Source organism: Euwallacea fornicatus, chromosome 22, assembly GCF_040115645.1.
Source record: "Euwallacea fornicatus isolate EFF26 chromosome 22, ASM4011564v1, whole genome shotgun sequence".
In the NCBI taxonomy this organism is placed as follows: Eukaryota; Metazoa; Arthropoda; class Insecta; order Coleoptera; family Curculionidae; genus Euwallacea; species Euwallacea fornicatus.
The window spans coordinates 802,006-823,187 of NC_089562.1; the positions used below are offsets into that span (position 1 = coordinate 802,006).

At 37.6% G+C, this 21,182-nt stretch overlaps 1 protein-coding gene and 1 long non-coding RNA gene across 7 annotated transcripts in view; both read left to right on the forward strand.

Moving 5' to 3' along the window:
* The window catches only part of pan (pangolin), a 111,892-nt gene that overhangs the window by 2,653 nt on the left and 88,057 nt on the right, over positions 1–21,182 (forward strand). For all 6 annotated transcript variants that reach the window (XM_066295267.1, XM_066295266.1, XM_066295260.1 and 3 more), the window contains exons 2-3: positions 1,167–1,233; positions 2,088–2,182. In XM_066295267.1, coding sequence (XP_066151364.1) covers positions 1,167–1,233; positions 2,088–2,182 — 162 coding nt within the window. The remainder of the gene's footprint in view (positions 1–1,166; positions 1,234–2,087; positions 2,183–21,182) is intronic.
* Positions 17,905–18,726, forward strand: LOC136346256 (uncharacterized). The gene is made up of 2 exons (XR_010733271.1): positions 17,905–18,426; positions 18,492–18,726. It is a non-coding gene; the product is annotated as an uncharacterized lncRNA (long non-coding RNA).

Below are 21,182 nucleotides of genomic sequence, written 5' to 3' on the forward strand. Positions count from 1 at the left end.
ACATCCCTTGTTAAGTTGGCAGGTTCTGCCCCAGAATTACTTAATTCTTGGAAAGGACTGAGTGATTGTGCTGTTAGTGGGTGCAGGTAGGGATTTGTCTGTGGGTTTTGGCCTTTTAGGGCTGGTACTTTGGCTTAAAATTCATTTGAAAGCTACAATGCATTTTTCTGTATTATTATTAAGTTCTTACTTAGTTTTCCCTTTATTCTACTGTTGGCTTAATATGTTATGGCTGCGTTTTATAAATGATTAAAATTCGGATCTTGATGCCAACATGCAGTGCTTCATACTTGTAAAAGAAATAATATGTAAATATCAAGACCTAGAATAATAAAAACAATATGGCAGAATTGTCTCGAAAAGTAGAGATTTAAGTGAAGAACATTCTTTTTTTTCTGAAAAAACCTGAGTTGTGTCATGGCTTAAGCTGAGTTCAGCTAAACCCCAAGCTAAACTTGACCCTCATATATCACGAATACACATAAGAAGTACGTTTATATCAGATTGGTGTTATTGTGACCATAATGCACTTCTCATGAACATCAAAATTTACAACCGTCGGTTTTAGGCGAACCAAGCACAATGCTCACTTAGATATCTTACTTTTAAACGCGAACTGAAATGGAAGTTTTTATATACTATATAACATTGTGTCAAAATCTTTGATGAAACTACAGAAAAACTTTGAAGAAAAGTTGTACAACTTGACATAACACTTAATTTGGCTTAATAGACACTTCCATCAATGTATTTGACCAGAGATACTGCAGCTAGTTCAAACTCAATTTATTGATTAGATTTGGCATAAGACTTTTTTAACATTATACCGAACATTCCATGCCATTGGTCCATCAATCCGTAATTGATAGTGACCACTTAGTTAACAGACCTCAAACACAGTAGACAAGTTATTGTGTTTCCGGTCAGAATTACAATTGGAATATATTAATAATAAGGAAAATGGAGATTTTTATTAAAAAAAAAATATTCTTAGGCTTATTTAGAACTTTTCTGGGTTATCATGGGTACGTAAAATATATGCCTTTTTCCATCAATCTAATTTGTCCCTATTTTTGATCCATGACGCACCCAGCAAATAGTACTATAACTCAAAATATTAAAATGTAATTGAATAGTAAACCTTCTGAATTTACTGTCATTTCCAGGAAAAATCTGGAGGTTTCAATTCCTCAACCAAAAATGCTCAACGACCGGATTCCAGTCCAGTGTTTGGTAAGTTGTATTCCCATCATGTCATTTAATCATATATAACTAAATTCCGTAAATGTTTGCGGTCATTTAGGGTCAGTTAGGTAATTTTTACTGTTATGCATGTAAGGCATAGCATTCAAGTAACATCAGAAAATAATGTTAAAACAACAGTTTGCATTGCGACCATGATTCACTTATCTTTTTTTAAATCTGATGCTTCTGCTACACAAGGAAGGACTTTAGTCATGGGTTAAATGTATGAATTCATCAGATATGGATCATAAAATATGCGTAGCTGGGGTGTGTGGTTGGTTTTGGCTTTTATTGCTTGCAGTAATCCTAAACCTTCGAAGTAAAATTTTTCATTCAAATAAACGTTAAGAGTGCTTCGCTTTCGCGCTCTTTTGTTGCCAAATTTCGTTAGATTTTTCAGAATTGTACCTTAGGTACATTTGAAATTCAAAGAGTTTCTTCACCTTTGCACTGAAATGCAAATAACGGAACTTCTTTTATAATTTTTACTTTCCCAATCTCATACCTCCCATAGGTACTTTAGTTTGAAAGTTAGATGAGTTTCCTGCACGATTTTCCCTTTAAAATCTAAATTATCTTTTAATAGAGAGGGAGTAGCTGCTGGGGGGTTGCTTGCTAATTAGCTCCCTCTGACAGGAACAGGGAAGAAATTTTGTATTTTGCTGAGATTCTCTCGGGTTATTTTTGTTTGATGAAAGTAAGGCTGCAACAGACATTTTAAATAACGAAGAAATACGCAAAATTCAATACTTATTTTCCTCAAGCAAAAACGCCTTGGACGTGCTTTACATGCATAAAAGAATCCGTGTCATGGATTCATATTTCACTTAAACAATTTCTAGGAAAAGTCGAACCACATACATCATTCAATATGGGTTACCTCATGTCCCCCTACGGCTACGCCAACGGAGCCCCCGGACCAATTCCAGTATCAATGGTAAGTCTTCTGCTCAGTGCGACACTGGACTTGAATTAATTTTCTATGCCGTCCTGTATATGGCAGGTGTTTTAACGTTAATAAGAGCCTGTCGTTTAACTTATTAATTTACTTATCCGTGGTTACGCAACGTTACTAATTATTGGGTTATTTTTCAATTGTAACCGTCGGGGTACGCCCACGATCGCGCATGAATTTTAATTTTGTCGAATGCCTTTAAAAGGTCGAATGTCGCCCACGTGAAGAAACGACGGAGTCGGTTCTATTTGTCCACGTCATGGTATACCGTGTGTAACAGCAATTGTTTCCTTCAAATATGATGCAAGAGAAAGAGAGAGAATGTAAAATTTTCAAAAGTTTTATGGTACGCTTCCCATCGCTTTGCCCATAAATACATTTTATGCATATTTGATTGTACAGTGTGGTCCATATTGGAGGCCATCATGAGGATCTTAAAAACTATAAAATATAAAAATTTTGTGGGTTCACAAGAAATTTCTCCTTGTAGGTTAAAAGGTTAAAAATTTTGGAATTCGTCTCGTAAAATAAAATTTGGTGGTTCCACTCTGGAGTACAAAAAGTCCTTCGAAAATATTCAATTAAGTTGGAAAACTTGCAAGTATTTACTTTGTGGTCTAAAAGGTTGAAAATGGTTTATTTCCGGATAGGCAACCAAATTCTAGGGTTTAAATTTAGGGTGAGAAATATCAAAAAGTTCTAGATGTGAACTAGAATTATAATTTTTGTGGTTTCACTTCTTGGTTACAAAGGGAATTTTTTTTAATCCGTCGAAATAATCAAATTCGTCGGTTTCAATTCGTGTAAAAATGCCAAATCACCGTCAGAATTGGAAATTTTGTTACTTTGTTTCGTGGATCAGGGATCTGCGTACAACTGCGTACGAACAATAAAATCAAATCTGATTCGAAAACATGACATTTCTAAGACCATTGGGATTTATTTCGATCTATTTCATGAGTAACGAAATAGCACCAACGTCCAAACGAAATTCTATCTGTTAGTAGTTTCTAAGATCGCATCTCAATGGTGAGTTTCAAATTTGGAGCACCTTGTAAAGCTACAGACTACAGCTGGCATGCGTTCAGGTGAAAGCTCTGTATAAGTTCAAACGAAGAATGCTTCGGAGCTTGTCTTTTTTAGAGTTAAGAAAATATGGAGTGTGATACTAAGAAGACACAAAAGAAGCAACATTTTAATGGACCCATTTGTTTGCCTTCTATGGCAGCTTCAATAACTCGATTATTGCTTATCTGTTATGTTCAAAGATGGCTGTTTATGGCGTTGGAACACTGTTGCACATGCCATTTTGCGAAACCAATTAGTCGAATAATATGACCCAAAGATAGGTGTTATTGTTGTTCTGCTACAAGAATAATTGGGTGTAAAAAGGCAGTCTGTCGAAATTGATGCTGGGGTGTTAATTTTTATACGAGAACGTTAGGTTAATAATAATTGAGCATCATTTCGAGGCCCGAAGGGAAGGCATAATTGCTAGCCGTCTGCTTGCATAATATAAACCGTGATCGAGGTGATACGTCCCAGACTCAGGGGCGTAGGCCAAGGTTATTTTTAGACACGTCTTTGGTTGTCAGCACCGCGTCTTGTAGCGTTACAACTTGAAATAAAAAGTGTGGTATCCACCACCACTGACCGGCGGTAATAACTTGGGATGAAAATTAGGGCCCATATGCACGGTACAACACCATCAGGCCGTGTTTCAGCCAAACAAGAAGACAACCAAAACGAGCCTCGTCGAGGAATGATCTTTGGGACAGGGTTGCACTAGTGCGAAATTGTCCTCTACTTAACACAAACTACAAATATCACTATTTCATTCGGGATAGATAACTTGTTTGCACATAAGCTGAAATCGTTAGGGGTTCTTTATATTGAACCACTAGTTGGGAGGATGTGAAGGGTCGGATCCGGTCCTGTAGCGAGCCATCAGGGCGAGAGCGAGCGAGAGAGAAAGAGAGAGAGAGAGAAAGAATGGGAGCCACATTCCAAAGGTCATTGTACAAGATGACTTGCCAGGACCAGGTCAGGTGGCCGCTTTTGAGAAGCCCCAACCCCGTCGTAAGCGCACCAACAAAAACTGTCTGTTGGGCTTAAGCAGGTACCACACTACGTGTTTGTGTGTTTTGGCTTTCGGCGGATTTGGGTGTCGTCCAGCCAACCGAACGAAGAGTGAATGGGACGATGGAATTCGACTTCGAAAATTCGTAAAAAACGAATTACCATCGAAATTTGTTTTTAAATTATCGCCGTCATAACAATCTGGGTATCTGCATAACGTTGTGGGAGTACCATCGCCGGACCGACGGGCATATGCATAAAAATTGCCGATTACGTTTTTAATAATGAAACGGTATAATGTATGCCGGTTTTATTGCCGCCAGAACGATTTAACAATATTAAGAGTTTTATGACTATTTTATGGTTTTCACAAATTCGACGCTGTATACATAAGTAATTGCCCCAGGGGTGGACCTAAAAGTCCAACTCGATCTCTAAAAAAAACAATGATTTATGTTAGTCATTAAGAGGCAAAAAAAAGATTATTAATTTTCAATAATTAACTTAATATTATAATAGTAGCACTGGTTGGGAACGGAAGCGTAAATAAGACATTATGAACATTCCAAGTCTAGACATAATAGTGAAAGCGATAGAAAATGAGTTACATATATTTGCACCCCTAATGATTTAAGAAAATGTCATTAAGGCAGTGTGATTCTTTCCACGATAATTTTGTTCTCACAATGAAGATGATTATCATGAAGGCTGTTTACCATTTTGATTATTAAATTATTTAATGCTAAAAGTGTTTTTAGCTTTTAGAACCGTCTTGCAAATTCAAACCAGGGAGTTCTCTACTCTATAGGAGAGACAGAGTTCAACCAGCAATGGCTTACTTTTATGAATAAATTTAAGAATATTTTCAGGAAACACATTGCAATAAAAATAATCAATAAATACTTTAGCAAAGTCACATATTTTCTAAGGGAATCTCAGATATTAAAATGTAAAAGGGAGTATCGTCCTCAAGAAGTAGATGATCTCTAGGCGAGGTCCTTCAAACTTAAAGTTTTAAGAATTGTATGCTGAATTTGGACCATTTCGTAAGGCCTTTTTTGCCGAAAATAATAAAAGTAGGTTCCTTCACCTGTTCCCAAATGCATGGGAAGTTTTTTTTTTTTTTTGAGAAATTTTTGAAACGCGTTTCGACTCTTTATCCTTGACGAAATGTCGAAAAAGTACTCTTTGTGGGCTTATAATTGGGGCAATTCGATGTCCGGAGGGGTCATTCATAGATCACAAAACTGTTAATTAAAATGTCAGTAGATCTGTCAGCTTGCATGAAATGTAGCATTGCAACTGTCATTGATTTTAATCTGGAATTTTATGGCGATTTTCGACCGTGTCGACAGGAATTTTGCAAAAATGAAACTTTATTACCCTACAAATCCTGTTCAAAGTAAAAACTTATATATATATATATATATTTATATATTATCAATTAGGGAAAATTCGAAAAAATGGAATTTCTCGGAATGTTTTAAAAGTGTTGATTTAAACTTTAAGGTAAAAGGAATTGAAATATTCTCTAAATAATTTCTTTATCCGTCATTGTTATACAGAAACGTTGATTTAATAATAATTATTAGTTCATTATAACGTACAATTTGGTAGAAATAATCATAAATTCCCCAATGAGATTTGTTACTAGTAAGTTTAACATAAAGTTGAGGATTTATCGTTTACTACTCAGGCAGTAAACAAACAGATAAGCTGCGTTTTCTTGACGAAAATAATAGCTGTAATAAAAAGTTAACCAGTCTAAAGTGTAATGCCTGACTTTATTCTATTGCTGATAAGATATTTGTAATAGCGAGCCGTGGATGTCACGGTAATGCTTCGAATTTGGATACCTTCAAGGGAATTTTAAGTAAAAACATCAGGAGAGTTTCATTTTGGACTAAATACATCTAGATCTAGTTTTTGGTCAGCGTAACACTAAAATCTGGCCGATTTTTGTGACGGGAAGTCATGTATTAGTGTCCTTACAGCGTCATTTTTCGGCAACAATGGGTTGCGTACTAGCGCGATAGGCGCGTACCTATAAAGGGTGGTAAAAAATTTCGAGTAGGTGCTCAAACATCAGCAGCACGTCGGTTTAATGATTTTCATGTGGATGTTTAATAGTAAATATTAATTGGTTCAATCAACACCCTACGTTTACGGTTCACACCTTGTGCAAGATTTTTTAAAATATTCATCAGTCATCAAGAGGAAAGGGGCATGTCATTTCCTTCAATTTCACTGCTATGGATTTGCATTTCATTTTTCAAGAAAGGGGGAAGCGGGACGAAATTATAAGTAGCCATGCTACGTCCGGTAAAGGTCAGTTTGGACAAGCTCTCATGATTAAAATCACAAAGTTAATCACGGATTAAAACGTTGTTGATGAAAAAAATTTGTTTATTTAGTTACTAAGTTTTTAGTTCCGTATCTTTCGTCAATTATTTTTATGGAAAAAAGCGAATTTCAATCAAATAATATATTAATATAATGTTTGAAATAGACTCGTGGGAAACCGGTCAGTTGTCAATGACGTCACATTCGTTTCTAGATTTAGGTTATATGTCAAGAAGTTGGAATTCTGCATGGTAACACTTCTGTGATCATAATTTTTTAAACACATTCTTTAATTTCATTAGGTTATGAAGTCGAAGGTCAGTCAACAGGTCAACAGCCTCAAAATGCACTTATTAATAATCGCGGCAGCATACGAGGATTCGTCAACAACCCAATTTTTCCATGTAAGCCTATCTCTTTTTCGCTCAAGCCGGTGACCGTTAGCCACACGAAAATGCGCTTTTGTTTCGTGCCTCTTCTCGCTTCTCGAAAGCGTATTATTTCCACGATCGTTCGTCAAAGTGCGGTACCCGGTTCGGCGGTACCGAGCTCCGACACCCTTCAATTTGGGCCACTGTAGGACACGAAGCGCGGGTGTCTCTTTTCTGTGCGTGGCCGCCGGCCTTAATTCATCTCTGTCGTCGCCTGGTTGCCGTTCCTGCCCCGTTGCCAGATTTTCCGCATTTCCATATTAAATCCACGAAGTTGAAGGTCACTAGAGTGCAACCCGACAACGCGGCCTTAAGATATCGAGCAGCAGCGTCGGCGTATAAAGAGTTATCGACGTTTCCTTCGGAGCCCGGTAGCCGTACTCTTGTCCTGATCGCCCATTATTCACTCGGGTTTGCATGCTGCGGATATTGAAGCTTTTTCCACACTAAACTGACGTGTTTGATTAGGCGATCGACACGGGGTGATTGAAGCCTTAAGGCCCGAAGCAGCAGTCAACATTGCGCAGCCGCTGTGTACGCGGCTAAAAACCGGCTAATTGCAGCTGTTTTTACCTGCCACGGATCGAGTGGAGAGACCTTGTGGGCGAAAATTATAATCATTTTGTCATTAGGGCGATTACAAATGAACTCCGCTTTATTCTCGCCTTGTTTGTTCATAATCAGGGGTCCCGGAGTAATGGGACTGACGAGATGACCGGTTCGGTTTTTTGCTTCGGCGAGCCGAAAAGTGCCATTGTTTTTATTCGCGGTAGTGGCTGTGCATTTAAATTACACTATGAAATAGTGCAAGTGCAAATCAAGCGAAAATTAATTAATTAAAAAGCAGAGCTGTTGGGTGGAGTTTTTCCCACCCTTGCTTTACGTAGAAAATAATAAAATATAAAAAATTGATAAAATAGGAAAATCTTCCGTTTTTGGCATAATTATAAATATATTTGAAATAATCCCATTTTGTGCTCACTTGACTTATGCTAATTTCGAGATGAGCCGATAGAGGCAATGGATACGGAGATTTCAAATGAGCATGCGTGGTAGCCAACGAATTAAGTTTGCCTTTTCAAAAAAATGTCCATTTGAAAACTATGTGATTTTTATTAATTTTATAAAATTACAAATGATTGATTATTATTCGTAAGTGCTACTAGGATCCATGAACACCATTAGACTATGCCGAGTGATAAAAGATTTATTGCTATATGATTTGAGTTGCCAAGTTGCGTTTATTTGAAATCATATGAGTTTCGACATAAAAGTCAAAAATTGCTTTTGATACTTGACATTTCAGATGCAATTTCACCGTTCATGTGAACGGTTGTCTCTTCCTCTGTAATTTTTCATACACTACGTTAACAAAATTGCTTTTTTTTACTATATCTACCTAGATGGCAATAATTAAATTTGCTCGTAAAACACCGATTGCCACTTTGTATAAATTGCTGTGAAATTTAAATAATTTCCTCTAATGGCCATGTATCAACCAGTTTGGTTAATATTCCAGGGGTGCAGTTCTCTTCTGTCCAAGAGCGAAAATAATAAATTTAATGGCACCGCCCGACCGGATGGAAAAAGGACCGAACATTTAACAAACAGCAAGCATTAAGTCACGCATCGCCTTATAATAATATGCAAAGCAACACGATATGAAAATGGCTACTGGTTTTGAAAGCTAACGTGAGGAAAGTTAACCTGTTATAAGCGGTCCCGCGATGTCGGATTTTATTCCCTTCATTTGCATACTATTTCGGATTTTTCAGACTGTGCTTAAAACGCATCCAGACCTATACTAAAAACCGTCGGCATGACTGGTGCACATATGCAACACCCGACACACCATTACAACATGACAACAGCGTGTTTGTTTACAGCATGGGCTCTTCAAGTGATTAATGCTCGCCAGTACAACAAAACAATATGCCGCAACTGTCACGGCCCCGGCTTCTTAATATGGATTAATTAATACTCTTTACGCTGATGGTACCACTCGACAAGAAATTAAGTGACCGTCATAAACTTGGTTCTAATGTGCTGCTTTATTTGTTCTACTTAAAATAGTCATTATGCAATTTTCGTTTGCTTGAACTTGCGATCTTGGATAATAGTTCGTTGGTTGGTTGTTTCGCCAAACTGGGTGGTACGAGCCTGTCCCCTTGTTATTTGCCACTGTCAAACTATGACAAGTGGAAGATACCAAAGGTAACAAGTGACAGAAATTGGAGTGGGAAAATTCATAATTTAAGGCTAATTTATCGAACATTGACATTTAATGAAAAGCTAACTGACCATGGCATCTACAAGCAACTATTAAACAATAGACTCAGGAATGACTAAGGTATAATAGCGGTAGAGTTTGCGCTGAATTTTTGTTACAAAGTTTGACACAGTAAAGTCAAAACTTCAACACATGTTTGCTGAAGTGGAAGTTAGTTAAATTTGTATTGCTATCTCCCAAACAGTAACAGCTACAAGTCGGTTAAATTGGCAAAAAACGTTTGGAAAATCAGCATTTAAACGGAATTTAGTGTAAAACCAAATGTCCATCTTTTCTTTCCATTCCTTTCAAAGCGACAACGGCCTCATTTGGCAAGTTCGGGCTTCCTTACTTGTTACTATAACATAAGGGATTGATCACTGAGAGATCCTGGCGGGACTCATTTTAAACCTGTGAACGAAATGCAGAAAAATGAAGTTCAAATTTTAAAATTATCCTCGTCGATTAGTCTCGTTCGGTCAGTACTTTGTTTTCAATAATTTCAAAACCATTTCAAGGGTAAAGCTGGCATTGCGTGGAACCGTTTAGCGGGCGCCAAGGTGAAGGTACCGCGGCCTCGGGTGGTACCGTGGCAGCGGCGGTGGCGGAACGCACTATTCGATTATCGTAATTAATTAGACGTAAACCGAAGAAAAGTGTGTGGAGTGCGAGACTAATGTCCAATGTGCGTGCGTCCAGGAGGTCCGGCCCGAGATAAAACCGTGTCGTAAACATACATTTAACCGGCTATAATGCCCGAGCCGGACTAACTTGACGTAATTATCGGTCTAGTTTGGACGTAGTGTTATTAAATTGCTTACGACGAAAAGGAGTCGCCGTCGTCGGGCACGTTCATAATTCATGGCACAATCAGCGCGGAAAATGAGCCGGCATTCAAATGTTCCGCAGAGACAAATGCACGTCGAGAAGCCGATTAAATATTTCAGGACCCTCTCGACAAAAGGCAAATAAAAAGCGCGTTTCCCTCGATGACAAAACCACCCTCGGAGGGCGCTTTCAGAAGTCAAATATTGATAGATCTTTGCGCCGTAAAACTGACCTGACCCACTTTAGGAAGAAATTCTACCATCGTCTAACACGTTCATTAGCTCCGCCGTCTAGTCATTTGCAGACCGAACCATATAATTTTCTAAAGGTAGGAAAAATGGCGTTTAGCAAACACCCACGAAAGCGACTATCCTTTTTCCTTAGACACTCTCAAATGTGTGGACGTGGGACGGTATGATGTTTGCAGAGGTGCCTTGGAACTTCCAATTTCAGACCCGTGCTAATCGCTTTACCTGTTGTTTCTTCTGGTGGGTCCGGCCAAGTCAATAGTATCAGGGAAAGTCAATAATAACCGTCTGCAGTACTTCCGCATTTATTGGGACACACTACGAATGTTTATTGCACTAGGGAGATGTACGAATGCGTGGGCGAACGGACAATAATTAAAACTAAACGTACCAGCAATTAATTCGCGCCTTTCAAAACCGTTTGTTTGACGTTTAATTATCACTTTACGTTTTGCTTTGATTATCGTGTTTATTACCACTCGTCTGATGTGTGGTCAGCGGCGCCAATTCTAATGTAAATCAGAAACGATGAGAAAATATTTAAAAATTGATATTGGTGCTCCGGATCTTTTGCGGGAACGTTCGGTAAAGTGCCGTACGCAATTGCGAGCTGAGAGGAGCACGGTAAAACATTTTACCACACAAGCCTGTGTAAATACAGTTAACACATAGATGGTAATAAGAAAAATATTATGCTGAAGTGTCTTTCCTGCACTTGGATGGTTTTCAAATGGGTACCACTTGCCGTTATGTCAGAGTATTCAACCCAATAAAAATGTGTGAATATACTGTGCTACATCTACGAAAACTCCTAAAAGAGCCTCATGTGCCATTATCAAACCTCAAACATCAACAGAGAATCCCGGCACATTTGCAAGTTCTGATTAGATGGTTTATTATGCCGTAATTTCCACAGGTAACTCCTCAGTTTTCCACATTTTCATTCTTCCGAGTTATCTCCGTCAGCTTATACACGGGGGACAGTAAAGACTCAAAACTGAACGTTTCGTTTCGATTTGACACTCCGAGCTTTCTTTATGCGAATTGTCTCGCCTTGAACTCCCGAGCTTGTTGCAGTGAACTCGCAAGAGTTTAAATTTAATGCGTATGTAATATTTTTTCTGGTTGTGGGTTGCATTTGCTTTTTCCCTTTTTTTTATCTCACGGTATGTCAAGCAAGTGAAAAATGAATTAAAAAAACGAAATCGATTTCTTGCCTAATCTTAAGCACACAATATTCGTCCGTGCTACTATTCTCGAATGGTTTTAGATAGAGTCGGAATAAAAATGACTCACTGGGTTTCATGGGTGTCGAATTTTTTGCGGACCAATGTCAAAATTTTCGACACATTAGTATACAAAAAATTTCTTGTAATTCCATTAATCCATGTAACTTCGTGGCAATTTTTAAAAACTGGACGTCTTCATCATATGGAGGAATTGCCTCAGTAGATTCTTGACACTTAGTTGCGTCCTCAATTAGCAGTAACTCACGATTTTCTACGTAATGTTATTTTCACAAACGAAGTTTCGTTATCTCGTTGCGCCATTACTCATTTTCACAGTAACTATATTTGGGCCGCATGTTCTTACAGAAGATCATCAAGTACAATTTTATTTCAATATTTCTTCATTATCGGTGATAATTTTATTGGATCTTGTATTCTTTCACAGAGACTCAATGGCCCATAGTGCCGAAAGGTTTTGAAATACCATTTCGCTCAACATTTAGAAACTGTTGATTTAAGTATAAAACAAGTCATGGTTCGTGCACATGAAGTTGAAATACCACCACAATTGAGTTTTTAGTTTAGGTGGTTATTTCTAGGCGACGATTACCCTAACCGTTAGATGAAAAGACCAGGACCGCGCATGCACATGGTCTTCGATATCTCCCGAGAGGAATTTATTGGATTACTTTTTTTTAAGTCACTTGAGGTCGCTAGTGTATAAAACATACACAAAAATATGTGTATGTAATTAAAAAAATATATTTTTTTTCTAATTTTGAATCGAGAACTCTATCGAACCATTATCTTGAGACCCTAGCTGTTTGCGAACGTTCATATATTTTTTTCATGCGAATTTTATTGATCGAATTTCGGCACCGTCTACATTTGTAAACAGATATTCAACACTATCGTTTTCCTGTCCATCAACAATTTCTTTATACCTGGAAGTGATGTTTAGGTTTTCCAAATGCCACATGGTTTATAGCAACGCCCTGTTTGCACATTCGTGTTTAATTTTCCCATTTTTCCACGTACTTTGCACTTTCAAGCCCTCAATTCTTGAAATTTTCTCATGCGACGAACTACGAGATATCACAGGATTATAGTGTCGGTCCACCTACTTCGTGAATAGACTTAATATTTAAAAGAACTATTTCTGAAAGCATTAAATCATACCTAATAAAAATTCTACCGGGATTATGGTGTTGTGGTAAGCTTGTCTGGGGCGGATTTCCCAGCGCATAAATTAGGCTCAAAATATTTTAAAAAACATTTCAAATGCGAGATCTAAAACTCCCTATAAATAACCCCGAAGATTTTAAATCGTGGCCATTACTAATTCGAAGTGCATCGGAAACATTAATAATAAATCACTGGGTCTTAGTTCAGGCGCCAAAAATCCGTCTCCCGGTTGAAAAACGAGGCGCAGGTGTACCCGGTGAATTATTCTCCCTTGTTGTCTATAATGTCCAGCGTTTAATTATTAACATTTTGCCATCGATAAGATTCGAATATAGAGAAAATAAATCGCATTTCGACGAGTGTGGTACCACGGTGCGTACCCACTCAAAAAGTAATAACACTGATAGCAACAAAACATTCCTCGGGTACAATCACGATCTGAAAAGGGGCAACCAAGTGGTTGGTGGAGCGACTACGCGGGCAACCAGCTCAGTACCGAGCTGGTCGCACCACGCGATTACCCGGGTAAATATCTGTGATGATGATAGATGCTGGCGAAGGTTACGGTGAAGATGGTTCACTCTGGAAGATGAGCTCTGCCCGCGCGGCGACAACAGGTTCCGTCCAATTTGGTTCAATGACATGGGTCGTTTTTGAATTAACTCCGGCTTTAGGCGGTTCTCTTCGCACGCCTACCCCACTTTCAGGACCAGGCTAAATCACACGTTTGTTGGCCAACAACATGTGTGTCGAAAGAAATTCGTATGATTACCGCTTGATTGAGGTTCTCATGTTTATTTCGATTATTGGGTGACGCGTTGAGGCGATAAATTTCGTCACAAGTTGGTAGTTAAGAAAACGGTGATCATGATCAGTAGCCATCTCTCCCTCTAAATTTTGTTTGTGGAAGTGTTTTCAGCCTCGGCGACTTCTCCAGTGAAAGTTAAAATTGTAGTCTTGGTTCAGTGGTGCCAACAAATTATTCTGCCGGCAGACCCTCTCCCATCCACAGATCTCCCCATATTGCTCCTTTGTTCTGTACCGGAATAAAAAATGGAGAAAAATGCAAAAAATAACGCGGAACTCGGGGGTGCTTTTAACGAAATCACATTCAAGAGAACATAAAACCCACTCCACACAAGCGACACAGACAACGCACTAGCTGATGTCGCTTCGGTAATTACAGAAATTACAAAGAGCTAAAGGCCCATCCGCACTCGTCGAGGTGCACTGGGAAAGCTGGATGAGGGGAAAAGAAATTTTAGCCGACTTCAAAGTACGGTCCTGGAAGCAAGAGCCGATCTAGTGTTCTGGTATTTGTGCCATATCGTTTTATGTGCCGCGCTAGGGGCTGGGAATGAAATGAGAGCTGTGCAGAGAGGTGATGCTGATTTCTAATCGATTTCTGATATCCTGTAATAATGCATTAAAAATAGTATTTATCAGTTGGATGGTAGTGCCCCTAGAGACAGTTTGTTTTTGTGTTACAGCAATCAGAGGAAGTACTTTGTAATTTATCTTCCCTGCGAAGTTTCAATCTCATCGGGGCAGCAAGGAAAACCCAAAATAATACAGATAATGAGGAATGACAATTGTGGGTTATTATGACCCATGTTGTACTATTTTTGCATTTAAATTTAATTCCATTAAATATATGTAGTAAGCTGATTCACAAATTTATTCTTATTTTCAGAAACCTCATTCGTCATAAATTATGATTCCATTTTAAGTAATTTAAATGGAATTCCTCAACGATAAGAGCATTAGGAATTTTATATAAAATTGCGAAGTGTAGGATTAAAATTAATTTTAGAGCATCCCAAACTCCATTTTAAAGAAATGTAGACCTTTATTTTAGAGTACTTTCAAAAGAATCAAAGTGAATTCATATTTAAAAACTAAAAGAGATGTTAGAATCCGGGTTATGCAAAAGTTTCAAAAGAATGTCGGAACTTTTGAGGTGTTCTTTTTTGCTCTAATATGATGTATAGTTTTATTGAACCTGAATGTGTTATTTGGGACCTTGGAGAATTGAAAACAATTTGAGAAATGGCCATTTCGATAGGGTTAAAAATAACAATAGTAATCAAGGTAATTTCACATCTTAGAAATTAATAGAGATATCGCAATCTTGAACGCAATTGAGTATAAGGTATCTTTCGATGAATGAAAAATACCGTAATAATACTTCTTCTCAGATGCGGAAGTTGTAGATCAAGCCCTCATTATAGAATTAGATTTATTGATAATGGAGGATGAAGACGACAGTTCCAGTATCTCGGTTCTTATATAGAAATTGATCTATTGAATATTGGAAAAAAAAACTTTTGATTCTTTTAAAAATTATTGAAATAAATTTTGTGCCAATGCTCATCAGCTCATGATGAATAGGCCTTTACAATACTGATGGTGTGACCGTCTTTTAGTAGCATTCGCACGTTTTCTTGTGTGTGTCGCAATTAATTTTCAATACCAATAATTGTCGAATTATCCCACACACACTTCACTGTCATTACCAGCAATAAATAAATTCGCTGAATGAATATGGTAATTTGCAATTAGAGAACTTAATTAAGCCTAATGGTCCGCGATAAGTCGCCTTCGTTCGATCCGTCCGATCGGATCGTGCATTTCCCAAGGCTTTTTCACGTACACATGTTAAAAAGCATATTTAATGCACTTATTATGCAAAACAGGCGAGTGGGCTCGATTAACGTTATTGGCGATGTATAGCGGAACTAATCTAATACAATAATTTTTCTGTTTTGTTTCAGGTAAGTCCGTATGCATCGAGCGTAAGTGGAGGCGTTTGTTATTCCTCCGGTGTTACGCCAATGGCCTCTCTCAGCGCGTTTACCATTCATACACCCAACGCACAATAAACCATTTAAATATCTTCGGGGAATTCTTCTATTTATAAAACGCACACAAAAGTGAAAACTACTTGGTTAAACAATGAGTTACAGTCCGGCCAGCATCGTTATGCATGTGTAAGGACCTTCGCTGGAGCGGACAGAGAACGACTCTAGAATTCGTGAAAAAGACGAAGATGGCAGGGCATTCGAAACGGTTTAAAATTCCGCTGACGTTGGGTATGCAGACAACCTTGTGGTGATGATGATGATGATGATGATGGAGGAAAATAGGGTTTCGGTGAAGGTCCGCAATTTTTTGATCGTTCGGTTACTCCAAAATCTAGAAGAGTTGTTTCCAGGTTGTAACTGGAAACTGCTCCTCTAGACTATTGACGGTCTGAACAAATATTTACCCCGTTGGGCGGCAATGGTAACACAAAACCACATATCCTGAACAGTACCTGTTTACAGGTCTATCAATGAAGGAAAGGAAGCCTGAAGAAAGGCAACAAAAGCCTCTTACAGGTTGTCCCTAATCCGACAAAGACCTCATCCCTGGCTCCTTTTAAGCTGCGATCACTTTTTTTCTTATTTCATTATTGGGGCCTCGCAGCCCCACACCCCTATGTCAATACAATGCAAATCTAATTTCACATGCCTGCCTCGGGGATGGCTCAACAGGGCAGGTAACGTGACAAAATATTGACGATTTAAAAATCGGAAAGCTGCTTTTGTTGTCTAATTCCATCGAGACCAGAAATAAAGCGAGTGTAGGTTGAACGTTAGCCAAGAGTCGTAAAAAGAGTCCGAAGATGAGAGGACCATTTCCAAACAATATAAAACCGATATAAACTGGAGAACAAAAGGCCTTTAAGTATCTTTTTAATAGCTCCTTTATTGGTGGTCTCGTCAGTTATTTTTAGGACAGTTTCTCTATAAATCAACGTTTATTTAAATTTAAGGGGCACCGTAAAATTTGCATGCCTTAATGAGGACGTTTTTCTATGGGTTCAGTCCAGAGTCAGACGTTGCTGAGTTGTTGGAAAAATCCCCTTGGTTGTGTGTGTGTGTATGTGTTTAACTTCGGAAGGTGTAAAAATAGCCAGAAAATGCTGGGGAATTTATTTATTTTAAGACAGTTATAGCGCAAGCCTATAAAAGCTAAAAATGGCGGTATTTCCATTTCACACATTTGAACCATAGAGACGAATATAAGATTTATTTTTAATCATCAGACTTTATCATAACCCAACTCAGTGTCCGTATCTTGACCGAATGCCTTGAGAAGGTCGAAAAACACCATTGTAGAGTTTTAGGTTTTTATGCATTTTTACTTTAAAAAATAAAAAAAAAACATTGAGGCAATTCATATTAATCATCAGGTCATTTCAGTGTATAGAAATTCATTGATCACTGCCAAAGTTACTAATTTTGGAGGGTCTCCGGATCATTTTGGTAAACACACCAATATGTAGGTCAAATGAAACTGCAATCCAATCCAAACTTACGAAAAATTTTGAAATGTGGAAAGTTCTTTTTTCGATCTCATCCGCTAAGGGTCAAGCTACTAATGTGTTGCTAAGTTCGTAAAATCGTTGGAACAGAGCTTTAGTAGTGGGTACGATTCTCAGTTTCTATGGGAACTAGCTTGTATGTGCGCAAAACGCCGTATGCTTTTACTATGTTTCGAAACGATACATTTTTTTACATTATTCGGTTGAGTGTAATTAAATAAAGATTTTATTTTCTACGAGAACTAGTCTAATTTTGGAATTTTTAGTGTTTACACAGTAGGTACAATGAATATGAAGAAAATAATAAAATTACAAAATGGAAAATTGCAAGCGAATCTCGTTTACGGTTATTTCATTGATTGTAATTGGGTATTACAGATAGATAGAGAATGAAATTGAGCATAAACAGCGACAAAATAAAGCCGATGATTGTAGAAATTAAGGAAAAATTGAGGTTTGGTTTTGAGATGTTGCTTAAAGTCAGCATATGGGTAAATCAATACAAATAAAAACTGACCCATTTCCAGGCAGAGCATAAAATTGCACCTGCTTTCAGTGTCCATTCCGTAATTTTTTTTTAATTCAAATTCAGTAGAGGAACGCTACGAAACAGACGCTATTACGCACCTGCAGCAAGTGAGCGTTTACAGCAATTCTATGCAAAAACGGATGAGGTCTTTATCTATTTATTTGACATGTTGTCTTTGAATCAGTTTCGACAACCAAATCTTATTTTTTTGCAAAATTTCCTTAATTATCTGCTTGGTATTGTGACAATTTTAGCAGAATTGTATTCTCCGTCTATTTATAATCAGTTGCAATCAGGTGAATAACTTAACAAAACAAATTTGCTTGCAAATTTCCATTTCGTAATTTGATTACTTCATTTTCACCGTACTTAGTTGTATGCAAACGCTAAAAATTCTAAACTATTCAGTTAAGTTTTAGCCGAGTAACGGCTAACACGTTTCTTGTGCGGGAAAAAATAATGGGCAACGTAGCAGTGCTGTTTTCTTTCAAAGGTTTATGTCAAATCACTAGTGCTGTCTAATGCTGTCATTTCGTGAGTGAATACAGGCATTCACTAGTCAAAAACTCAGATTCAACGCCTTATTGAAATCACGTCACCTTTTTCGCTAACAAAAACGTCAAACAAAAAAACTGAAAACAAGGGACACGTTCAAATAGGAATAACCAAATTTCTTCCCAAAAATACAGAAGCAGCCATAAAAAGTCTGACCAAACGTGAGTAGTTTACACAATTAGTGTCGAATATAGCCATTGTAAACATTTACATTGGGACCACACAGCCTCAAGACAGGGACGGAGTCGGAACGTTCGACTGTAACTCGACACCACCGGTTTACTGAGGGATGAAATACGGGGGTCCGGTTCTGCGTAAGACGCTTATGGATATTTGGAAGCCCATCTTGATGGTCTACGCCTGTTAATGTCTAAACAAAGCCTATGTTTACCTAAGAACACGTTCTCCCATGATTAAAAATTATATGCACGGTGTCAGCCAGTGTGATTTAGAAGCTTTAACACAGGGTCTTCTTTTCTTTCGATTTTTTTTACCTTTTCTTTACACAATACTGCGCCTGCAGAGGAGGGCGTCAGGTAAAATACAAGATTGTCCGTTTTATGAAGATGACTTACGTAATATGGCCACAAATTAATGGCCAGTTTCTAGTTTTGACGAGGAAATAGTGGCGACCACCGGGGAAGATCTTTTTGAAATCACGGAGAGGTGCGATTCATGAGAGGTGTAGGGTGTTGGTCTGTGGAATGGAAGAACTGTTCCCACTGCGAGTGTTATAAGGCCGTTTGGGGTATGAAGTAAAAACCCTACAGTATGGTATAAATGTTCACTTTTAAAGGATTCAGCGTGACTGTGCCAGCACTAAAACCGCGAACTTTTAATCAATTTTAATAATACTATAAGAAGCAATAAAATTGTGAAAGTTCTTCTTGCTGTGTCAGATGTCAAAAATGGAAACCTTCATATCTTCACCTTTATGAACAAACGTATTAACCGTCAATGGATGAAAAATATATTATTACCCTGTACGTTCTGTGTAAGATGGATTATGTCATTTTTCTTTTAGTATTTCACATTGATGAAAAAGCGAAATGCAGAAGTTGCATTAAGAAAATACGGAAAACGTTAATGTAGCTTCAAAAACTTTGACAATCTTAAAGTTTTTTAAATACACCCTTATTATTAACTCTAACAATTTTACTCTAAGCGATCTTTATACAAATTATAGGTCCAAAATCCAGAGACGCACGAGTCTATTACTTAAGTGTATTCAAAAGGCATTTTCATTTTTAAAATCGACAATTTCATTTTCGAAATTTGGTAAAAACTTTCAGACGAACTGCGTCTATTGTTATTACGGGAAACTGCAGTGTCAGTGATGTGCTACATTTAGAAATATTGGAAAATTAATTGTTTCAAAACCAGTAGCGTAGTGCATTTGAAATAATTACATAATTTAAAAATTGATTTTGTAGTAGAACATTGCGGTACTGAAAGAAAATGTTACGCCCCAAGTTGCACCACTTGACAATAAGATGCTACTAGTATGGCGCTACTAGTTTTAGAAATATTAGCATTCAAAATTTGACATTTTTCACTCACTGACACATTTATGATCTGTAGCTCGCAGTATGTTAGAATAAAGAGTTTTCTCTTCTGTATTTTTGAACAATTTATCAGAGCAACCAAAGCCTCCTCTAGCGTCACATCTATTTGACCAGAGCGTCTGATTTGGAATGCGGGAGTAACCTTACATAAAGTTCTGTCGATTATCTTATAATTTACTTCAAAATCGTCCAGCAAAGGGGCCCAAAACGCCGTTTATGAAAACGTTCTTCGAATTCGCTTCTCCTTCTATTTGCTGGTCTAGTAAAACTAAAAAAAATGGGATTCGCTTATCACGAGTAAAAACAACAAACAAACTGATCATTTACATTTACCATCAGCATAAATAGACCAGTATTACATCGTTCAAATAATGTAAACAGATTATCTGGCTCTTGTTTATAGTTGTATGTTGCAGGGTCATTTGATTACCCTGCAATCGTGCCCTTCGTATGAAACCGACCCTTATTTTCCGATAAAGGCACGTTTTAACATATTTTTGTGAAGTGGTTATATCTCGTATACATGGGAAAGTCGCGTTCGCGAGCACAAGCTCGCCCCGTATTTTCTCCACGAATTTCCGTGAATTATGAATGAAAAAATAGAAGAATTTGCGTCAAATCAAAACAAATTTATCATTGGACATTTGCCCAAATAATTATGAAGCAAAAGGTCAGCCGGGATTCATTCGCTTGAAAGCAAATCAGTTTTCGCATTATCAATTTCACAACCGTCCGATTGTTTTGACAAAGGCCAGACATCTGGCCTAGCGCACATTCAATTTGCATAATTTATTGGTAATTAATTTATATTTAAATTCCATAACCGAACCCGAGAGATTTTTCCTTTTCTTTGTTGTAAGGCTTGTTTCCAGGTATATTCACACAAGTCACCTCAGTTCGGAATAAAAAATACTGCATTCAGTGCGTCAGTTCTAAACATTTGAATAAATAAATTTGAATTATAATGAGCTGAGGTCAGTAAATAACTCAATTCCAATCCACCTGTCATTGCCAGTGGTGTAGGCAATCGCTTTTTTTTTATCGGAGTGTATTAAATGAGACAAAAAGAATGCTGATTCGCGCTGTAGTGTTCGGAGTTTTTAAAACAATAGTATTATTTCTTTGTTTACGATACGAAAGCTACTAGGAAGAAATAAGAGATAAATAAACATTATAGCATTCCGGGCACGTGAGAAACAATAGAATTTTAAACAGTATAATGATCGTACGATTTTAATCGATAATTTTGAATGGGCATATATCTCAAAAACTGCGGGAGGTATATCTCTTTAAAGTTATAACATGTGCAAATTTGTATATGATTTTATAACTTTTACGCATTTTCACTTGCT